Source organism: Dendrobates tinctorius, unplaced genomic scaffold (genome assembly GCF_039654945.1).
Source record: "Dendrobates tinctorius isolate UK_male_01 unplaced genomic scaffold, ASM3965494v1 ptg000213l, whole genome shotgun sequence".
NCBI classification, from domain to species: Eukaryota; Metazoa; Chordata; class Amphibia; order Anura; family Dendrobatidae; genus Dendrobates; species Dendrobates tinctorius.
In genome coordinates this window covers 5,763,156-5,782,186 of record NW_027361880.1, presented here as the reverse complement: position 1 = coordinate 5,782,186, position 19,031 = coordinate 5,763,156, and the positions used below count along the sequence as shown (strand labels likewise).

The window sequence follows — 19,031 nt, the reverse complement described above, 5'->3', positions numbered from 1 at the left end:
ATGTGCTAAATGCTTGTATCCGCTTTAAAACTCAGTCTAAAATCAATGGGATTAGCAGGAATTAATGGCGGAACGGATGCCCCTCTTTAACCCTTCTACTACTAAAGAAGTCTTTAACGTAACATCTGGCAGGGTCCACAAAGCGCTCATCTCTAACATTTCTTTCTTCGCAGTCATGTGGTGGATGACAGCTGAACAGACTTAAAGAGGTAAGAGAACCCGTCATCACTTTGTTACTACTTGTGACACTATGTAGCTTTAATATTAATCTGACTGGCGACCGGAGGGTATTTGATGTGGCATAAAGGCAAAACACGATCCCTCCTGTTACATATGGCGACTGCCATGATGGTTTTCAATCATCTCAATCACTTTACTCACAATAGATGAAAAAAATTTTTCAGGGGAGAGGTAGGGCTATGTGCACATATTGAGTATTTGCAGCAGATTTTTCAAAAACAAAGTATTGGAAGGAAAAACGCTGCGTACAATACTCACGTTTTTGATGCGATCTTCTCCCATTCATTTCCATGGCTGACAAGCACTGAAAGAATGGACATGCTGTAGATTTGAAAAAAAAAACAAAAAAAAACCTGATGGTTTAATTCTGCTGGGGAAAAAATATTCAGCGTGTGCCTGAGATTTCAGAAGGATCATTCACTTCATTGGTTCTGTAAAATGCTGCATTTTTTTCCCCACAGCAAAAATGTAGCATGTGAGCAAGCCCTTAGGAACTTATGTATTCCTGAAACATAGACATGTCCTTTTTTCCCCCCCTGTACATGAGAAATAAAGATGATGTGTGTCTTTACCACCTGTGTTTTTCTCAAATGCAAAAAAAACAAAAACAAAATCCTCTACCTTTTCCTACCAAGCGGACAGGGAAAAATGGGCAGCACTAGTACGCAACAGGTGGCGGTGTGCTGTCCGAGTTCTCCATGGACCCATAACATAGCATGTGCGATTTTGATCTGTAATTGATGAAAAAAAATTGGAAATGTCTCTGCTTTAATTTTGTGGACACTCGGTTCTCCAGAAAAAAAGATAAATTTACATTTTAACAGCCACATAGACTATAATGGTTACATGGTCTCCTCACAAAAATACAGACATTACACATGTCTGAGATGTGACATCTGAATGAAATATCATTACCCACAGGAATATTCCTGTCTGTTGTGGACCAATATGGTAAATGAATGGTTAAGTCTGGGGTTCTTATAACTGAGCAAATAAGAACAATTTATCAGTTAGGAGAAATCCCGTACTTCAGATCATATAGATTTATGCTGAACAGTTGTGTTAAGCAAATAATTTGTACATCTGACTGATATTCTAATAGTATATGGCTTTATACCATTACCAGGGTCTAGGTATATGGTGATACGCCAGTGCCAGGGACTAGGTGTATGGTGATTTGCCAGTACCAGGGTCTAGGTATATGGCTTTATGCCTATACCAGAGACTAGGTATATGGTGATTTGCCAGTACCAGGGTCTAGGTATATGGCTTTATGCCTATACCAGAGACTAGGTATATGGTGATTTGCCAGTACCAGGGTCTAGGTATATTGTTTTATGCCACTACTAGGGTGACGGGTTATGGTGATATGCTTGTACCAAGGTCTAGGTATATGGTTATATTCCACTACCAGAGTCTAGGTATATGGTTATATGCCACTACCAGGGTCTAGGCATATGGTGATATGCCACTACCAGGGTCTAGGTCAGGTAAGGACTGGAGCGGAGATTCAGCCCTGCCATTTGAAATCACTCAGGCCCATGCTGTCCCCATCCCCAAGCACCAGATGGGGATATATTACTAATATTACCCTGTATGGTGGAAAGCAAGATTTACTACAAGACCAATATTTCTAATGATTCTCATGGTCTGCTGGAGTAAGTGACTGAGTCAGCCACTTTGCGCTCCATCACAACTGTTAACAGCATGGGTGTCTTGAGAACACAGATTCTGTTAACAATGTAGCAGACAAGGTGGTCCACAACCAGATAGGCCCTTCTGGCATTTGCCAGATGGCCAGTCCGGCCCTGGTCTAGGTATATGGCATTATGCCACTACCAGGGTCTAGGTATATGGCTTTATGCCTGTACCAGAGTGTAGAGATATGGTTATATGCCAGTACCATGGTCTACTTATATAGCTTTATGTCAGTACCAGGGTCTAGGTATATGGCTTTATGCCTGTACCAGAGTCTAGAGATATGGTTATATGCCAGTACCATGGTCTACTTATATAGCTTTATGTCAGTACCAGGGTCTAGGTATATGGCTTTATGCCTATATCAGAGACTAGGCTTAGGGTTATATGCCAGTACTAGGGTCGAGTTGTATGACGTTATGCCAGTACCAGGGCCTCCGTATAGGGTTATATGTCAGTACCAGAATAGTGGTGACAACTGATATAGGTGTAATAAGCCAGGCAGTATCAAGAACATGATATGAAAACAAACAAAAGCCAGCTCACCAAGTGTTCACCGCAGACCTCGGAGCTCCGTCTGGACTGACGTGTAATCAATAGGAAAAAGCAATTAGTTCCAGCTGCGTGTAAAAAATTTCTTCTTTATTTCAACATTAAAATTATGTCATCTTCATAGTAAATGCCATACACACTGACACGGCAACGCGTTTCGATCTGTAAGATCTTTGTCAGAGCCATAGAGATACACTGATCTCAGCTGCATATATACTACATTTGATCCAATGACATGCACAAATACAATCACATGACAATTAACTCATTAAAATTACATAGCAATGTACAAAATAAATTAAAACACATGTTGCAAAAGAGAAATATTTATCTTTTCAACAATAATGAAGCATTAGGTCATTTCGTTTATTTAAACCATTCGGGGATCGGACATCTAGGTGATAAATCCAAAAAGCCTCTCTTGATAACAGGCGTCGCTTTGAATCTCCGCCGCGGAAAGGAATTTTAACCTGTTCTATTCCTTGCACTTTAAAACTCGAGGTATTTCTAGCATGGTGCCTAATGAAATGCTGCGACACAGCTGATATATTACGATTCATGTTATTCGTATTCTCAATATCATGTAGATGTTCCCTAATGCGCATCTTCATTTTTCTAGATGTGCACCCTATATATGATAATTTGCAAATAGTGCAATCTATCTTGTATATTACATTAGTTGAATTACAATTGATATATTGTTTTATGGTATATTGCACTTTATTTGCCGCATCAGAAAATTTTTTTGTGACATTTGCATATCTACATGTTTTGCATTTTGTAGCTCCACATCTGAAAAAACCATTGCAGGTTAACCAGGTTTTATTAGTTTTATTATTGAGAGAAAATAAATTAGGTGATAATTTGTCTCCCAATGTAGGAGCTCTTCTCGATACTATATTAATACCTGGCTTTAATATATCTGCCAATTTACTATCTTCATATAAAATGGGCAAATATCTATTAATGATTCCCTTGATTTGTGGAAATTGGCGACTAAACTGAAAACAAATATACGTTTTTTTTCCAATAACTGTCTCATTTGCATTGCCACCAGAAAAAATCATTTTATTACGTTTTTTATTTTTTTACTATTTGTTGTGCTCAATTTAAAGACCAATCCGGATACATGCGATTTTTTAATTTTTTCTTTACATGTTCCAGTTCACTATCTAGATTACTCTCTTCACTACAATTACGTTTAACCCTTGGGAGTTCTCCTACTGGTATTGCTTTGAGGGTATGTTTATTGTGACTGCTAGTCGCATGTAAGATGGTATTCCCACTATAGGGTTTATGATGTGTTTTCGTAGAGATTATTTCCCCCTCAACACCAAATAAATCCAAATCCAAAAAAGATATATGTTCCATATTATGTTCATGCGTAAATTTAATATTGTATTGGTTAGAGTTTAGATATAGCATAAAGGCAGGTATGGCAGATACATCTCCATCCCAAATTAATAGGGTATCATCGATATATCTGCCATACCATGCCACCTGTCCATAAAAAGGATTGGAATCTGAGAAAATAAATTCATATTCCCAATACGACATAACCAGATTTGCAAGGGACGGTGAAAATTTGGCTCCCATGGCTACTCCCTTCAACTGTAAATAATAACACTGGTTGAAGGAGAAAAAATTATGTGACATCAAAAATATTACTACTTGCAAAATATAATTAATTAGATCCATAGAGTAGTTACTAAACCTTTTTAAATGAAATTGCAAAGCTCTTATTGCTAAATCATGAGGGATACATGTATATAATGATACTACATCACAACTAAGCCATGAATATGATGACAACCACATCTTGTTAGAAAACATTTGTAACACCTGTTTGGAATCTCTAATATAGCCAGGCATCCTCTGTACAAGGGGTTGCAACAATGTGTCAACCCATTGTGACAAATGCTCATGTGCTGAACCGATGCCCGAGACAATCGGTCGCATAGGAGGAATGCCACAGCCTTTGTGTATTTTGGGTACTCCATATATAATTGGAAGCACCGTTTTTTTCACTTGCAGATATTCTGCCTGTTTTTTAGTAATGACTCCTAACTCCAAACCTTCCATGATAATTTGATTAGTTTTATCCCTTCTTTCCAGCCTTTTTACTTGACATTGAATAGTTTTCATAGGTTTCATTTGGTATCCACTGCAGAGAAGTGAGATGCACTTTTTTCTTTTTTCGCCAAGCATTTATGAAACCCTCTTCCGCCGAATTTTTTAAGTAGAAGATGCTTCTTTTACGTAAGAGTCTTTGGTGCCTTTTTTTCCGGTTGTTTCCTTGCTGTTTTTCCAACTGTAGTTCCCACGACTGTTTTCTTGGAGGATTTTCATGACATGATTTTACTGTAATTTTGCAGTCTTTTTCCCCCACTTCATTTAAGAATAAAGAAACCGCTAGCTAAAACGATGGAAAAATGCTCCAAACAGCTTCCATTTGTCTTCAGAGCTTTGTCATGGACTGGTAAATTAAAGATCATATTCCCAGGAGAAACCACCAGAAGAATGGACATGTAATTCACTGCTTGGCATTGTCAGAAAATATTAAGTGGATAAAGACTTTCATAAGCCTGCACATACACACAGCAAGTTGTTCTTAATAGAATTACTTGCATTCATACTTTTGATCGATTTCTGAAAAAACGTGTGCACACATACCCAAGGACTCGTCCTGAGCAGCACAGTGGATTTCCTATTGAAATTAATAGAGTTTTCAAGAAGGTTTTCGTGAACATATGTGTGAACATAACCTTAAGGGCCATTTAGACAAACCGATTGGCTGCCCTAAATGGCCACTGATCGGCGGTTATTTAATAGTCTGGTTACACAGGCAGACCGCACTTGACATTGTGTAATAGATAATTCAAATGCACGTAGACGGCTGATGTTCTCAGCAGCGCCAATCCGGATTACACAGGACGACAGGCTGCAGAGAATGACGATTTTTTGTGAAAACTAATTGGCAATTTGCCATTCATCAGGGGAGGCAACCTGTTTAAACTGCAAGATCTTCAGGAAACGAGCTTTCCTATGAACGCTCGTGCCCAATAACCTTGCAGTGTAAAAGCACCTTTAAAGTCCATTTTCCCCCATAAATCAGCTATCAGGCATTCCTCTTTTGTCAATTCTAAGTACCTGAATCGTTATTCTCCATATTTCTGGAATGTTGGATGACAAACCGCATGTCTGCATTCACAATCTTCCCTGGAGAGCAGGCAGCGTTCACACACTGCGGAATCTACCATATTATTAGCTGCATAACTAGGGAGATATGCTGGCCAGGAATCTAGAAATGTGTCAAAACCCCTGAGAAAATTTGATGATGGCCACCCACCTTTCCTAGAAAGAGATAGAACCAAGAAGATGATTTTCACCGACATGCAGCTGTTAGCAAACGTCATTCAGTATATCTAGGTTGAAGAAGATTTGTATTAATTAGTAAATGTGTATATACAGTATGCATGTACCGTAGAATGTAAGTCCGCAAGGACTGGGTCCTCTCCCCTCTGTACCTGTCTGTCATCGTAAATTTGTTTACTGTTAACGATATCTATAACTTTGTATGTAACCCCCCTTCTCATGTACAGCACCATGGAATTAATGGCGCTATAAAAATAATAATACTGTAGTGTCAGTATATTAATATACTCCCCTACCACTGGCTCTGTCTGGTGACCTGCACCGTTCTTGTTCTCTTCTCCATGACGTCACCACTTTGCAAACACTCTGGGTCACACTGAGCTCTGTGTGATCCAAAAGTGGCTTTTACAGTGTAATCCTATGGAGCTGCAGAATTAGGCTACATAGACTTACATTATAAGAGACATCAGGGTCATGCATAGAGTGTAGAGGGGCCGACCGATAACACTTGGGGTGACGTCACTCACACAGAACGGTTTTAAACACTGGGGAGAGCAGTGGTAGTCGAGTATATTAATACACTCAGAGGTGTATCTAGGCTTTCTGGCACCCGGGGCAAGAATTTGGTTCGGCGCCCCCCCAAGTACATATGCGACTTGCAAGTACCCACAAGCTGCTCTCCCTAATGCTCTCAATGTTCAGTAAAAAACTGAAAGCAGGATGAGAGGCTTGTTGTCACAAGACCATAACTATGAAAATCACATATGAGTGAAGTGTCCATGTGATGACTGAATTCTCACAACTAATGCACTGCACACTTTTAGGATTCTCCCTTGCCGATGTACAGTCAGCACAGCACAGCGATGTGATTTATATACTTCTGGCCACATTCCGACTAGACGTGCCCGGCCTCGCTCAGTTCATTTTCATTGAGCGAGGCCACACGTGTCTAGTCAGCATGTGTCCGCATGTATGTAAATTACCGGCATGAGAGAATCCTAACAGCGTTCAGTGAGCACTGTGAGAATTCAGAAGTCTGCAGTCACATAGAATGTCTGCAGACTCATCACTGACCTGGACAAGCCCTTTAATGTTCCTAACAAATAAAAACATGAGAATAAGTCAGTATCACAAATAACATTTACATCCAGGTACCTTAGAGATGATGTCGTCTCTAGAGTCGTTCTCCTTCTTTTCTTCTTCTTGTCCAGACCCCATGATGAGTTTTCTCATCCACATCTCGTCTCTGTAGACCTCCATCTTCTCCGGTCTTCTGCACCAATTCTCCACACGATGCCTTAAAGACAGAAGTGTCATTATAATGCTCCTAAATAAAAATATATGCAATATACTGTCGCCTCACACTATTCCCCTCCTCCTCATACTGTCTCCTCTAACATCCCACTTGTTCACCATACTGTCTCCTCATATATTTACCCCCTCACTCTCTATACTGTCTGCTCACACATTCCCCTGACTCCCCCTACTGTGTCTGCACACATCCCATCACCCTCTCTCCCCATACTGTGTCCACATACATTTTTCCCATCGCTACTCATACTGTGTCCACATACATTTACCCGTTCGCACCCCTTACTGTCTGCACCCATCCCGCAAACTATTTCCTCATACATGCCTCGGCATACAAAATTTATGAAATATAATGCTCAACTTTATAAGACTAAAGCAACAATACTGTTTATCTCTGTGGTGGTAATCTGAGGTACTTTCTTTGTATCAGCATATATGTATTGAAATAACTTTATCAGAATTGCTTTAGTCTTATAAAGTTGAGCATTATATTTAATAAATTGTGTGTGTCGAGGTTTTTCTACTGTACAATATATGTCTTTTAACTCTGAGCACCTAAATTGACAGTGAGCACCCAGTTCTCTACAGTATTCCTCATACATGCCCTCATACATACTCTTCATTTTGTGTCCTCAAATCTCCCCACACACACTAAATCCCATCCCCACTCCAAATCCCACCATCCCCAATCCCCCACACACATTAAGTACCCCCATCCCCACTCCAAATCCCCCCCACACATTAAATCCCCATCCCCACTCCAAATCCCCCCACATTAAGTATCCCCCATCCCCACTCAATAACCCCAGTCCCTACACCCAAATCCCCCCACACATTATGTAGCCCCCACTCATTAACTCCCCACACATTAACCCCCATCTCCAATCTTCGGTGGTTCTTCAGCTCCACAGTGGAGCACACTTACCACCTCCACCAGCGTTTGCTCTGGGCGCCAGGGAGTGACGTCAGCAGCGTGATCACATGACCTGATCACGCTGCTCACGTCGCTCTGACCCGGCGGTCAGAGCTTCAATTGTACTGGCGTCTGTGTAGACGCCAGTACAATTGCTGCCTGGGAGCCGGCGCGGCCTCCTTCTCTGCCGTCAGAGAGAACAGCCGACTCAAAGGACGGGGAGCGGCAGAACGCAGCCGCCGGGGGGGAGACACTGCGGACCGCTGCATTAGGCGGCCCGACTGCGCCCCCTTGCTGGCTGCCCCCCCCGGATACGCCTCTGAATACACTCACATGTACGCACTTAATGAATATAAAACGTAATAAGAATACTTTAAAATAATGTCTATTTTTGGCAGGAAAGTTAGTTCTACAAAGCTCAGCTAAATCGTGACTTGCGAGTGTGATGCGAAAACGCACATCAATACCCGGCACTACCGCCGGCATTCAGACCGGAGTGTGCAGCTGCACACTCCGGTCCAAGTGCCGGTATTGCTTCGAGAGACTCCCGTGAATTTTAGCATCACACTAGCAAGTGTTACCCTGGCCTTACATAGAAGATATTATCATATGGGAGTTGTTGGGACATTCCTGATAAGGACTACCTGTGACAAGGAGGAAACTCTGCGGCCACCCATGGCTAATAAAAACTACAGTAATCTCTATGGGATAACATTAGATTGCTTGCTTTTTTTTTTACTCTGATGAGCTACTAATCGGTCTATAAAAAAAAAAATTACTCTAGGCACATAAACCATGAACAGAGGTAGCGTCATCTATTTTATTTTTGGCTGGGATTGTTGGGTCTAGGGTACTGCTTCTGTTGGTGAGCATGTAAAATGTGTATGAATGTTAAAAAAAAAAGAATAAAAATCAAATTGATACTTAGCCTAAAAGAATTGCATTTCCCCAGGATGAAATTGGGGTTTTATGGAGCATTAGGTTGTAATAAAGCATTGCCAATAAAAGGGAATGTAGGCGAGCCTTGTCCAGGTCTCATGTGAACACAATGTATGCACCCAGCTTGGCTTGGCCCACAGGAGAACAGTAGAATCCTCTGGTGGGCCCGTGTATGAATGGGCCACCACCCTCTTATATGAGTAGTATTTGTCACTATATACTTGAATCACTATGTACAGACAAAGGCGACATCTTATTCATTTATCAATTTATCCAGATCATTGTTATATACATTTGTGATTGATGATAATGTCACATTTGCATGTAGCAGAAAAGTGAGGTCCTGGAGTTGGTTACTGGTGGGACCCTGTTAATGCAGCTAGAAAGTGATTGACGCACACACTCAGTATAGGCTTACATTTATCCTTCACAGGCCAAACGGGAGTTGTCTTGAGCGAGATGGGAACACAGCTTTCGATTTTACATTTACTGGGCTTATGTAAAGCATAGGTGTTGGTTTTAGGTAATAATTTGCAAACAATGGTGTGCGCATAAACAGATGCAAAGTAACATAATATCTGTAGGATAGAATCTCCTGACTCCATCTTTGCTGCTAAATATATTGTAGATTTATGATGAAGAACACGGAACCAGCCATCACAGATTCTAAACTAATCGATTAAAGATATAAAAGGCCATTTATCAAGCTACATTCTCCGAGAACAAATTCTGCTCTGATTCAGCTACAGTAATGTTCCATTAAATGGACATTCGCAAATGCCAAACGCTATAAAATATTCAGGATTTCCTTTACTTCACGAAAGAGCAACAGAAGATAGAAACTATAAGATACAGGATATCAAATTAAATTATATATTGCATAATAAAAAATAAAGACATGTAAAGCAAAATGTAATATACGTGCATGGTCAAATGCATCTTATCAAGCATTAATCCAGGTATGATCAGGGCAAGTCCTAAAGGGAATCTGTCACCAGGTTTCTGCTACCTGAGAGCAGCAGCATGATGTCGAGAGAGAGACCCCAAGTCCAGTGCCACTTTCTGGGCTCCTTGCTGTAATTTTTATAAAAGCACCGTTTCATCAGCAAGAGATTATCACTAGATGACTAGTAAACCTGCCGCCAGTTAGTCCAACCTCATGACCAACACTGCGGAGTTATACAGAGCTCAGCATTCAGAGAATGGCTATGTCTGCCGCAGATAAATCAGTGATTTCACCAAGACTGCAGCAAGCAGCCCAGTAAGTGACACATCGCTGGAATCATGGTTTCTGACATGTTATTATGCTGCTCTCAGATAGGTTAGCGAAAAACTGGCAATAGATTTCCTTTAAGTACCGTACTCCAGTTTGTTAGAAATCAGTTTTCAAACAGAGTTTTTCCTGTTTTGTTACATTTACAGAAAAACACAAACCTTTTTGATAACCTCCTCATTTGTAATTTTTGGGCCTTCAGTTTGCTTTTGGCAAGTTCCTTCTCGGTTTTCTGCTTTTGTTGCTATTAATACCTAGTAAAATGCCGAACAGCAATTAATCTATTGTCGCGCTGTGTTAGTCAAGCTTGAAGAAGCCCAGAAACTATTGTGAATGGAGATTTGGCTTTTCTTGGGTCCTGAATATTACTAACTAGGAGGAGATGGGAAACCTGCCTCACCACTTGGATCTATGAAGAGGACTTTTCGCCACAATTTACATGTTTCGACTGGACACAATGTAATTTTGGGTGCAGGATGGAAAAAAAAAGCCATTTTAGTCTGCCATGTGTCAAGTTGAACATGAACAATTTCGTGAAAGGTGTTATGAGGAGTTATGATGGATTCAGGTAATTACTAGTTAGCAATTTCCTGCCTGTAAGTTTTTGGCACGTAAGAGATTAAAAAGAAAGAAAGTCCCAGATAACTCCTTTAATGGTCTGCTACTTTTTTTTTGTTCAAATGGTCTAAAAGTAAGCCAAGAGGGTGGTTTAGAGTTAGAAAAAAAAAGGTCTAAAAAAAACACACCAGCTCTATGATCCCCCGCATGGGCCACGATACATTTGGTGCATTTTAAGACTGAGTCTGGAGTAGATCATTCAGTGCGCGCAGGCTGCCATTGTTATTGGCTAAGCTAAAAGTCATCTGAATTTAGAATGGAAAGGTTTTTCTTCATGTATTCATATTTGCCATTTGTATTATAAGCCTATGAAAGAGTGATAACTGATCCTAGTAATAAAAATTACTTTTTGTTACAGGTGAAGGCCTTCGTCACAGAGGACATCCCTCTTTAGTATCCTTTGTAACATCTGGTAGACATGACATTAGTAAGCTTGATTCTTCTATGTGTTTTCTTGTATGTACAGTGGGTTGGGGCTGCAGTCCCTGGGGTCCTAATAACTTACCTTGCAGTTAGGTATGATTCTCTTAGCCTCTAGAACACAATATGCTCATTTGTGTGCCATCAGTCTTGGGGCCCAGTGCTTAGGTATTCATGGTCGTGACCATTGGCAACTAGCTGTCACTATATCAGTGGTCATAACCATGGATACTTATGGTCCTGCAATGCCTGCACATTAGGAAAGAGACTGATGATCAGAAAAACTATACTACATTTCTAATTGGAGGTATTTGCCATTATTACAGCTATTACTACTACACTTACTATATATTGGCATAGGATCTTGGAGATGGGAATACACCCTTTAAATTATACTTACTAGGTTTGAGGATCATAGTGACAGTTAGCTGTTAGTGGTCGCAACCATAGATATCTAAGCTACTGCAATACACTGCACATGGGGTAAGCAACAGTTAATCAGAAGAAGTAAACTATATTTCTAATTGGAGGTATTTGCTAAATTATTACACCTACTATATGTTGGGATAGGATCTTGGAGATGGTAATACCCCTTCAATCAGTACATTCAACACAATATATAAGCAGACAACTAAAGCCAACATTTATAAGCTTCCACTTAGGACCTTGACATCTCTTGCTCAGCCACAACCTTGAGATGAAGCATATACCTGGTGCAGATCCAGAACTAGTTCTACTTTCCAACAAATATGAAGAAATAGATGTAAGTGACATGTGCTAGAAATGTATGCACATAACAGTCATTAATTTTTATCGAAAGCTGTTTTGGTTATTCTGACTACTTTCAAATGGACCTAATAGGGGGGCTTTTTTGAATCCCGAAAATGGGCAGAATATCCTTGTCGGGGTCGTAAACGACAATGAATCCTCATTCACCAGTCATTCCAAATCATTGTGCGAGCGCAAAACATCTGGTACCGATTAAGAATGACTCAGACACGCAGCTGATTCAGTCTTAGCTAATGTCCTGCATCCACACCTGTCAGGAGCAGTACAACAACTGGCTTTTATTTACAAATACACAATACTATATTGAGTGTTAGGGGAAGGCGTGCATTAGGCGGGGTTTATGCAGTATACATCTAGTGTCCAGTCTCTCTCTGATTCGTCAAAACGTCTCCCAATGGTTACTTCTTCTTCACATTCCTGAGTTATCTTTTTTAGGAGAAATGAAACTTAACTTAACTCTTTAGACACTGAATTTAAGTGAAAGTGAACACTGGCAGCCATCTTTAATACAGTTACATTTGCATTAGCAAGCAATTAGGAAAAACTTATTGTTTCACAGTATAAAAATATAAAAGTTATATAAGAAAATATATTTTCACCTTGACAATCCCCCCTAAACACTAAGTTTTTCCCTTAATGAAAGATCCTTCGAGACTGTCCATGTGATGGGAAAAGGGGAGGTGGATTTCTTCATCCAGACACCTCAGAAGCTCTCCCCTAGCGAGAGGCCTCCAGGCAGCTGAACCCTTCACTAACCTCATATGGAGTTCTCCCGCTGTCCCTAAACTAAGTCTCTTAACATCATCTGAGAATGGGGGGTTTGTCTACTCTCTTGAGGGGAATATACTTAGGGATCTTCCCTAGATCAGTACCATCGTACTCTGGTGGGTCTACTTCTTGATTGAGGAAGGTGCCAGTCGGAGTTGCTTTGGCAATAACCTTTTTATACAAGGGAATAACACAACAAAGAGTTATTGATCCAATTACAAGGAGGGCAATCAGTACTATACAAGCTTGTTGAAGGAATCCCTTGAGTCCACCCAACCAGCCGGAAAAGAAAGATGTGTCTACTCCAGCATTAGTTTTCAATTCTGCTGCTAACCCAGTTATCTTTTTAAGGGCTATCATGGTTTTTCCATTCACTCCAGAGTTCTGAGGGATATAGGTACAACACTCCTCTCCCACCATCCCACAAACTCCTCCTTTCTCAGCTAATATCATATCAAGGGCTAGTCGATTTTGGAGTGTCATTCTAGTGTTAGGGCCCAATTCTTCAACTATACCTTGGAAGGCATCTTGGCTGAAATTGACAAACCTTTGTTCACTGTAATATATGTAATTGATCCATTCAACATTTTTATTAATCTGCACCTGTGGGATTATAGAAGCAAAGCCAGCATAGATCTGGTTCTGGGCTTTAAATTGGTCAGGCACCCCCCTTGGCACTCCAATAGCATCAATATATACTAGTGGATCTTCTTCATAACTCATATGGAGCTGATCGAGGCTTCTCCTTTTCCTGGTAGGTTCATCAGGTATCTTTGGATCCCAGGGTAGAATCTTGAACTGCATAGCTAGTTTAACAAGGGTGCATTGGCCTGTCCAGGCATTTGGCAACCTAGGACGGAGCTTACCATCTCCACATAACCAATAAATGTCATACATATATTGTGTATGTTTGATTAACAAGTCAGTATCTAGAGAACTATTCTCTTTGCAGAAACCTGTCTCGAAGATCCCTACTGGTGTACCTGTGGTGTCGTGGGAATTATAGCAGGTGTAATTGTCAGCTAATACAGTTACTTCTCCTGGGACCTTTAGTTTGGGTTCCTTATGAATTAGTGGGACGTAATCTGGGCAATCAGTGGGCTTCAAACCTTTCAACAAATTCATGACACAGGCAGTGGTGTTTAGGTATGCTCTGAGTATTCAACTGGTCATTCGGAATAACAAAGGTAGCTGGAGTCAAACGACCCAGAGTACAAGCACCTTTTACCCCTACTGGCAACCATTTATATGCATTGTCTCCACATACCCAGAACATGTCACTAGGTAGGTCCCATAGGGCTGAATGTTGTAATACCAGTCTATGAACTAAATCTATGAACGCAGATACATTCTGAAGCATACACCAATTTGGAAGTTGTCCTAAAGGGCTACAATACCCTACATCGGGATTTCTACAGGTGGGAGTTCCTTTCTCATATCCAGATGACTCGTTGCAAGGTATATTACCTGAAATATTAAAACAAGTTTCATTATTGCCCTGGGGAAATAAATTGGAATACTCCCAGGACGTGTTATGCAACCTTCTTTCTAGCAGTATTGGTTTGAAGGCATCAGTAGAGTGGGAAGTTACATTAAAACTAACTTGTAGGCCATACATTGGAATTTGCCCCAGGTAGGTTAACCGAGTTCTATTCCTGGGTACCCAAGCCCCCCCTTTATATGCCAGATATTGAAGGTATGTGTTACTTCCTGAAAGATTACCCTGCCACCAAGGGTATCCTACCCATCCCACAATAGGTATTCCAACAGTTGTGTTCCATAACTTCACATTATTTGTGGCATTATTAGCGAGTGTATCAGAACAACTGGTCCAGGCAAATAATTCCTCGGGTGGCACAGGAATAACAAGGAACGGAATACTAGTGGCCGATATTGGTGAATGTGTGCAGATCCAGCAATCTGCTGGAGACTGAGTGTCTTTTGACCAATCATTTAGTATTTTTTCATGATGTTGTATAAACTTATTATTCAAGGACATTGGAGAATTTAGATTGTCCCACGCAGCTACCATTATTACAGATAATGCAACAAAACCAAACCAAAACATTATGCACTCTTATGCTTTGTTAATTCCTGTGGCTAGTTTGCAATGCGATGCGTGGATCCAGGTTGGTCTTCCTTCCAACTTAACAGAAGTAGGCGTTGTTAGGAGTACTTGGTAAGGTCCTTGATATCGGGGTTCAAGGGTCTTTCTGGAGTGTTTCTTGACATATACGTAATCACCAGGTTGTAGACAGTGAGTTCCTTCCACACTATCTGGATCTGGAATGGAAGAGAAAACTAGAGAATGCATTTGAGTTAAATGCTTTTGCAACTGGATTACATAACTTGTCAAATTATCCACATTGAGTGTTAAGACCTGTGGGTAGTACAACCCTGTGTTCGGTGGTCTTCCAAACAGTATCTCGAAGGGTGACAGTTTAGTTTTCCCCGTGGGTGTGTACCTTACTGAGAATAATGCTAATGGGAGACACTCTGGCCATGGTTTATGGGTTTGTTCCATGGTTTTCTGTATTTTCAATTTTAGTGTCCCGTTCATTCTCTCTACCTTCCCTGAACTCTGTGGGTGGTAGGGTGTATGAAATGCTTGTTCTACACCTATCATTTGCATTACATTTTGCATTACCTCAGCAGTAAAGTGTGTACCTCTGTCTGATTCAATTGTTTCAGGGACACCGAATCGTGGTACTAGTTCCATCACCAGTTTCTTTGCAGTAGCTCGAGCTGTAGCCGTTTTCACCGGGTAGGCCTCTGGCCATCCAGAGAAGAGATCTACACATACTAGGATATTTGCATACACTCCTACCTTGGTAGCTGTATGTCGTCAATCTGCCGTCTCTGAAACGGGTAGAGAGGCCTAGGTGTCGCTTTCTTAGGGACTTTTACTGTTTTACCTGGGTTGTGCTGTGCACAGATGAGGCATGATTGTACAAGTTTCGCGGCTGCGCAACTGAAGCCAGGAGCGATCCAGAAGGCATCTACCATGGCACACATGTGACTTTTTGAGGTGTGATTGGGGCCATGTGCTGCTTGCGCCATGATTGGGAACAGGGACTTTGGTGGGCACATTTTATCCTTATTCTCCCATACTCCATTTGAGTTCAGCTCAGCTCCCAGTCTCCCTCGGTGTACCTTCTCTGTTTGGGCAGCCTTTTGCTGGAGGGATTTCAGGACATCTAGACCCAATGTGGCTGGAATACGCTGACTCCCCGCCACCGTCCACTGCTCTCTCTAGGCCGCCTTGTGCTATTTTAGCAGCCTCGTTCGCCCTTCTATTGCCCTCTACCTCCACGGAGTCACCTTTGTGTGTGCTTTTACCTTGACAATGCCAACCTGGACTGGTAACATCAATGCCTCCATCAATTGTTTCACCAGCTCTGCATTTTTAATGGGCTTCGAATCTGTGAAAATATTAGCGACTTTACCTGCAGCGGCTTTACACGCCTCAGTGAGTGCCTTCAACTCTGCCTCCTGCGCCGACATGTGAGGAGAGAGTGGTTCCGCTCGGATTACCTCATGTGAGGATACTACTGCATATCCAGTGTAGAATCGTCCATCCTGGTGGTATCTGGGGCCATCTACAAAAAAGAAACTCAAAGTCTGCATTAGGAACAGGTTTTTCATGAATGTGTGCAAACCCAACTGTCTCCTGACTCATCAGTTCTATGCAGACATGTTCATGCGTCATGTCAAAGTATCTTTCCTCACGCGCTAATATGGTCACCAATTCCCCCTTTTCTGAATCCACAGGCAGGAGGGTGGCTGGATTCAGAACGTTACATCTTTTGAGGAGTGACATACTCAGGAATTAGTAGAGCACACTCAAGTCGGAGCTGTCTGGCCATAGACAGATGTTTTGGTTGAACTTGTAGGAGTATGGCATGGATGTCATGTGGGGAATAGATTGTCAAAAGAAACGTCAGTGTCATCTCACATGCCTTTCCTATTACGTCTCCACTTTTTTCCTTGTGCTCCAGCATACATGACAGGTCGTTTTATTGTCCTTGTTTGCTCAATTTCTTTAGCTACCTTAAGGAGGTCTTTCGGATCTACATGTCTCCATTCAGGTCTGGCTGTCTGTACTGCGTCTCGTAAGTCTTTGTTCATACCGTCAATGAATGCATCCACCAGTATTCTAACATCAAGTGGGTTTATGCAAATGTACCCCATGTCTGCCCATTTCAGCTGTAACCGTCCAAGGTATATCTCTACTCTCTCTCCTCTTTGCTGTGTCACATTAGTCAGGAGTACAGACTGCTCTGATTGTTCCACTGCAGCCCATTGTCTTAGTGACTCACAGTACGTCTCCCCAGATCGTGCAGATTTATCATCCATGCCCCAAGCCTGATTCTTTGTCACATCTGTGTGTCTTAATTATATGATCTAGTGCTTCACCTGCCTTTAAACTCACCAACCTCTCTAAGTCTGCCCAGGTACACTTATATGTTTGCTGTACTTCCTTTATGTGTCTGTAAAACGGGAATGGTTGGTCTTCAGGGGCAGGCAGCTGCTTCAGCAAAGCTAGCTGGTCAGAGGGGCTCCAGGGATAATACACCTGTATCTTTCTTATTCTAGTCACACTTCTAGGTCCTGATGGGGTTGGCCGTCTGATGTCTACTGTCAGCTTACTCCTCAAGGGCCAATGTCCCCACTACCCACTATCCACACTATTATGTCAGCTTCTTATGATCTTGTCTGGATAGGATTTAGTGCAATTCTCTTAGGTCAGTAGCACAGGTCACACAAGTAGCTATTCAGTCTGGATTTGTCTGAGTCTGACCACAGTGTTTACAAGTCCATCTGTTTTGTCTGGGTCTCTGGTTACACTTTGTCAATCAAACATTCATAATACACCTTCCATACTGCTGCACATTCTCAAGCATCATTTATTCACTTGCTATTTTCTTCCCTTGTCTGTGCCTTTTTGTACATCCAAACATTCACACTCTGGTATTTTTGCCTTTTTCAATGTTTGTCCCACTTGTTTTACTGCTTCCTTCCTTCTCTGTCTCTTGTAATTTGATACAAATCAATCACACAACTAGAAGCAGGTTCAAACACATTAATGACCAAGCAATCACTTACAATTCCCTTCTAAATTAGGCACCATATCTTACTTTTAACTTCCAATCTTCAATTAAGTACTGTTGCTTTAAAATGCACAAATCTTTCAGCGTGTACCTTACGGATAGAATTACAGAGAATTTTGAGCACAGCTCACACTCAGCAGAGATAAGAGTGAAGGGAGAAGAAAAACTACGCAGCGCCATCCTTCACCCCTCCCGTCAGAATGCAGCGTCGTCCTTCACAGAATTCTGTAGTTCTTTAGACTTATCAAAATCATTTTCTACAAAGAAACTCAAAATCACGGGATTTCACTGTAAGAGCAGATAACTGTATAATGAGATTAACCATGCCTTGCCCTTTTTCTGGCCAAATGCATTCAGGAAACTTTACAATGTAATGCCACATATAACACGAACTATATCATTACTCAATTCATTCAGTCTCAGATGTAGATTTGAAATATCTATAACGCATCTGTCCGGGATACGGCAATGCTCGGGTGTCCTGTAATCATATATAGGGCCTGCAGTGTGTAACACTATATCACAGGGCAAATTCCCTCCCTGGGTGGACATAGCGTCTCCTGGATGCAAGGGGCCATAATTGGCAAGGTAGGCCTGACACTCTTGGGTTATGGCTGGGCCTCCCTTTTTAGCTATCTGTTGGGCCAAACCACCTCTATGCGACAGGGTAGAGTTAGCTGGGTTCACTATGGCTCCTACCTGGTGGGTAACTATGTCCCCATACCCCACTGAGAAAAGAACCTGGGAGCCCTGAGGTGTGATGTAATAGCGTGAATGACAGGGGAACCAGATTTCAGGGTCATGGGGCAACCTAGAGGATTTGTTGAGAGGGGTAGGTAGTGGGCTCCTTCTGGGCCGGGGGGATTCGAACGGACCTAATAGCAGTGGCGGGGCAGGGGGAATTGTAGCAACCTGATTGTCAGAATCTTCTGATCCCTCATCATCTCTTTCCATCCTTCATTCTTCAAGCCTCGCGCAACTCGCAGATGAGCTTGTGCTTGTTCTAACAATCCTTTATCTTTCA

General features: G+C 41.6%; 2 protein-coding genes across 2 annotated transcripts in view; one reads left to right on the top strand and one right to left on the bottom strand.

Annotated features, from left to right (window-relative positions):
• Positions 1–19,031, top strand: part of SELENOM (selenoprotein M) — a 36,040-nt gene that overhangs the window by 2,628 nt on the left and 14,381 nt on the right. Inside the window, exons 3-5 of the mRNA XM_073554797.1 lie at positions 174–209; positions 11,278–11,312; positions 12,024–12,102. Coding sequence (XP_073410898.1) covers positions 174–209; positions 11,278–11,312; positions 12,024–12,102 — 150 coding nt within the window. The remainder of the gene's footprint in view (positions 1–173; positions 210–11,277; positions 11,313–12,023; positions 12,103–19,031) is intronic.
• LOC141058609 (endogenous retrovirus group PABLB member 1 Env polyprotein-like) lies at positions 12,406–17,662 on the bottom strand. Its single transcript, XM_073554796.1, has 2 exons — positions 14,972–17,662; positions 12,406–14,363 (listed from the first exon to the last, which is right to left on the bottom strand). The coding sequence occupies exon 2, from the start codon at positions 14,019–14,021 to the stop codon at positions 12,930–12,932; it is 1,092 nt and encodes a 363-aa protein (XP_073410897.1). The 5' UTR covers positions 14,022–14,363; positions 14,972–17,662; the 3' UTR covers positions 12,406–12,929.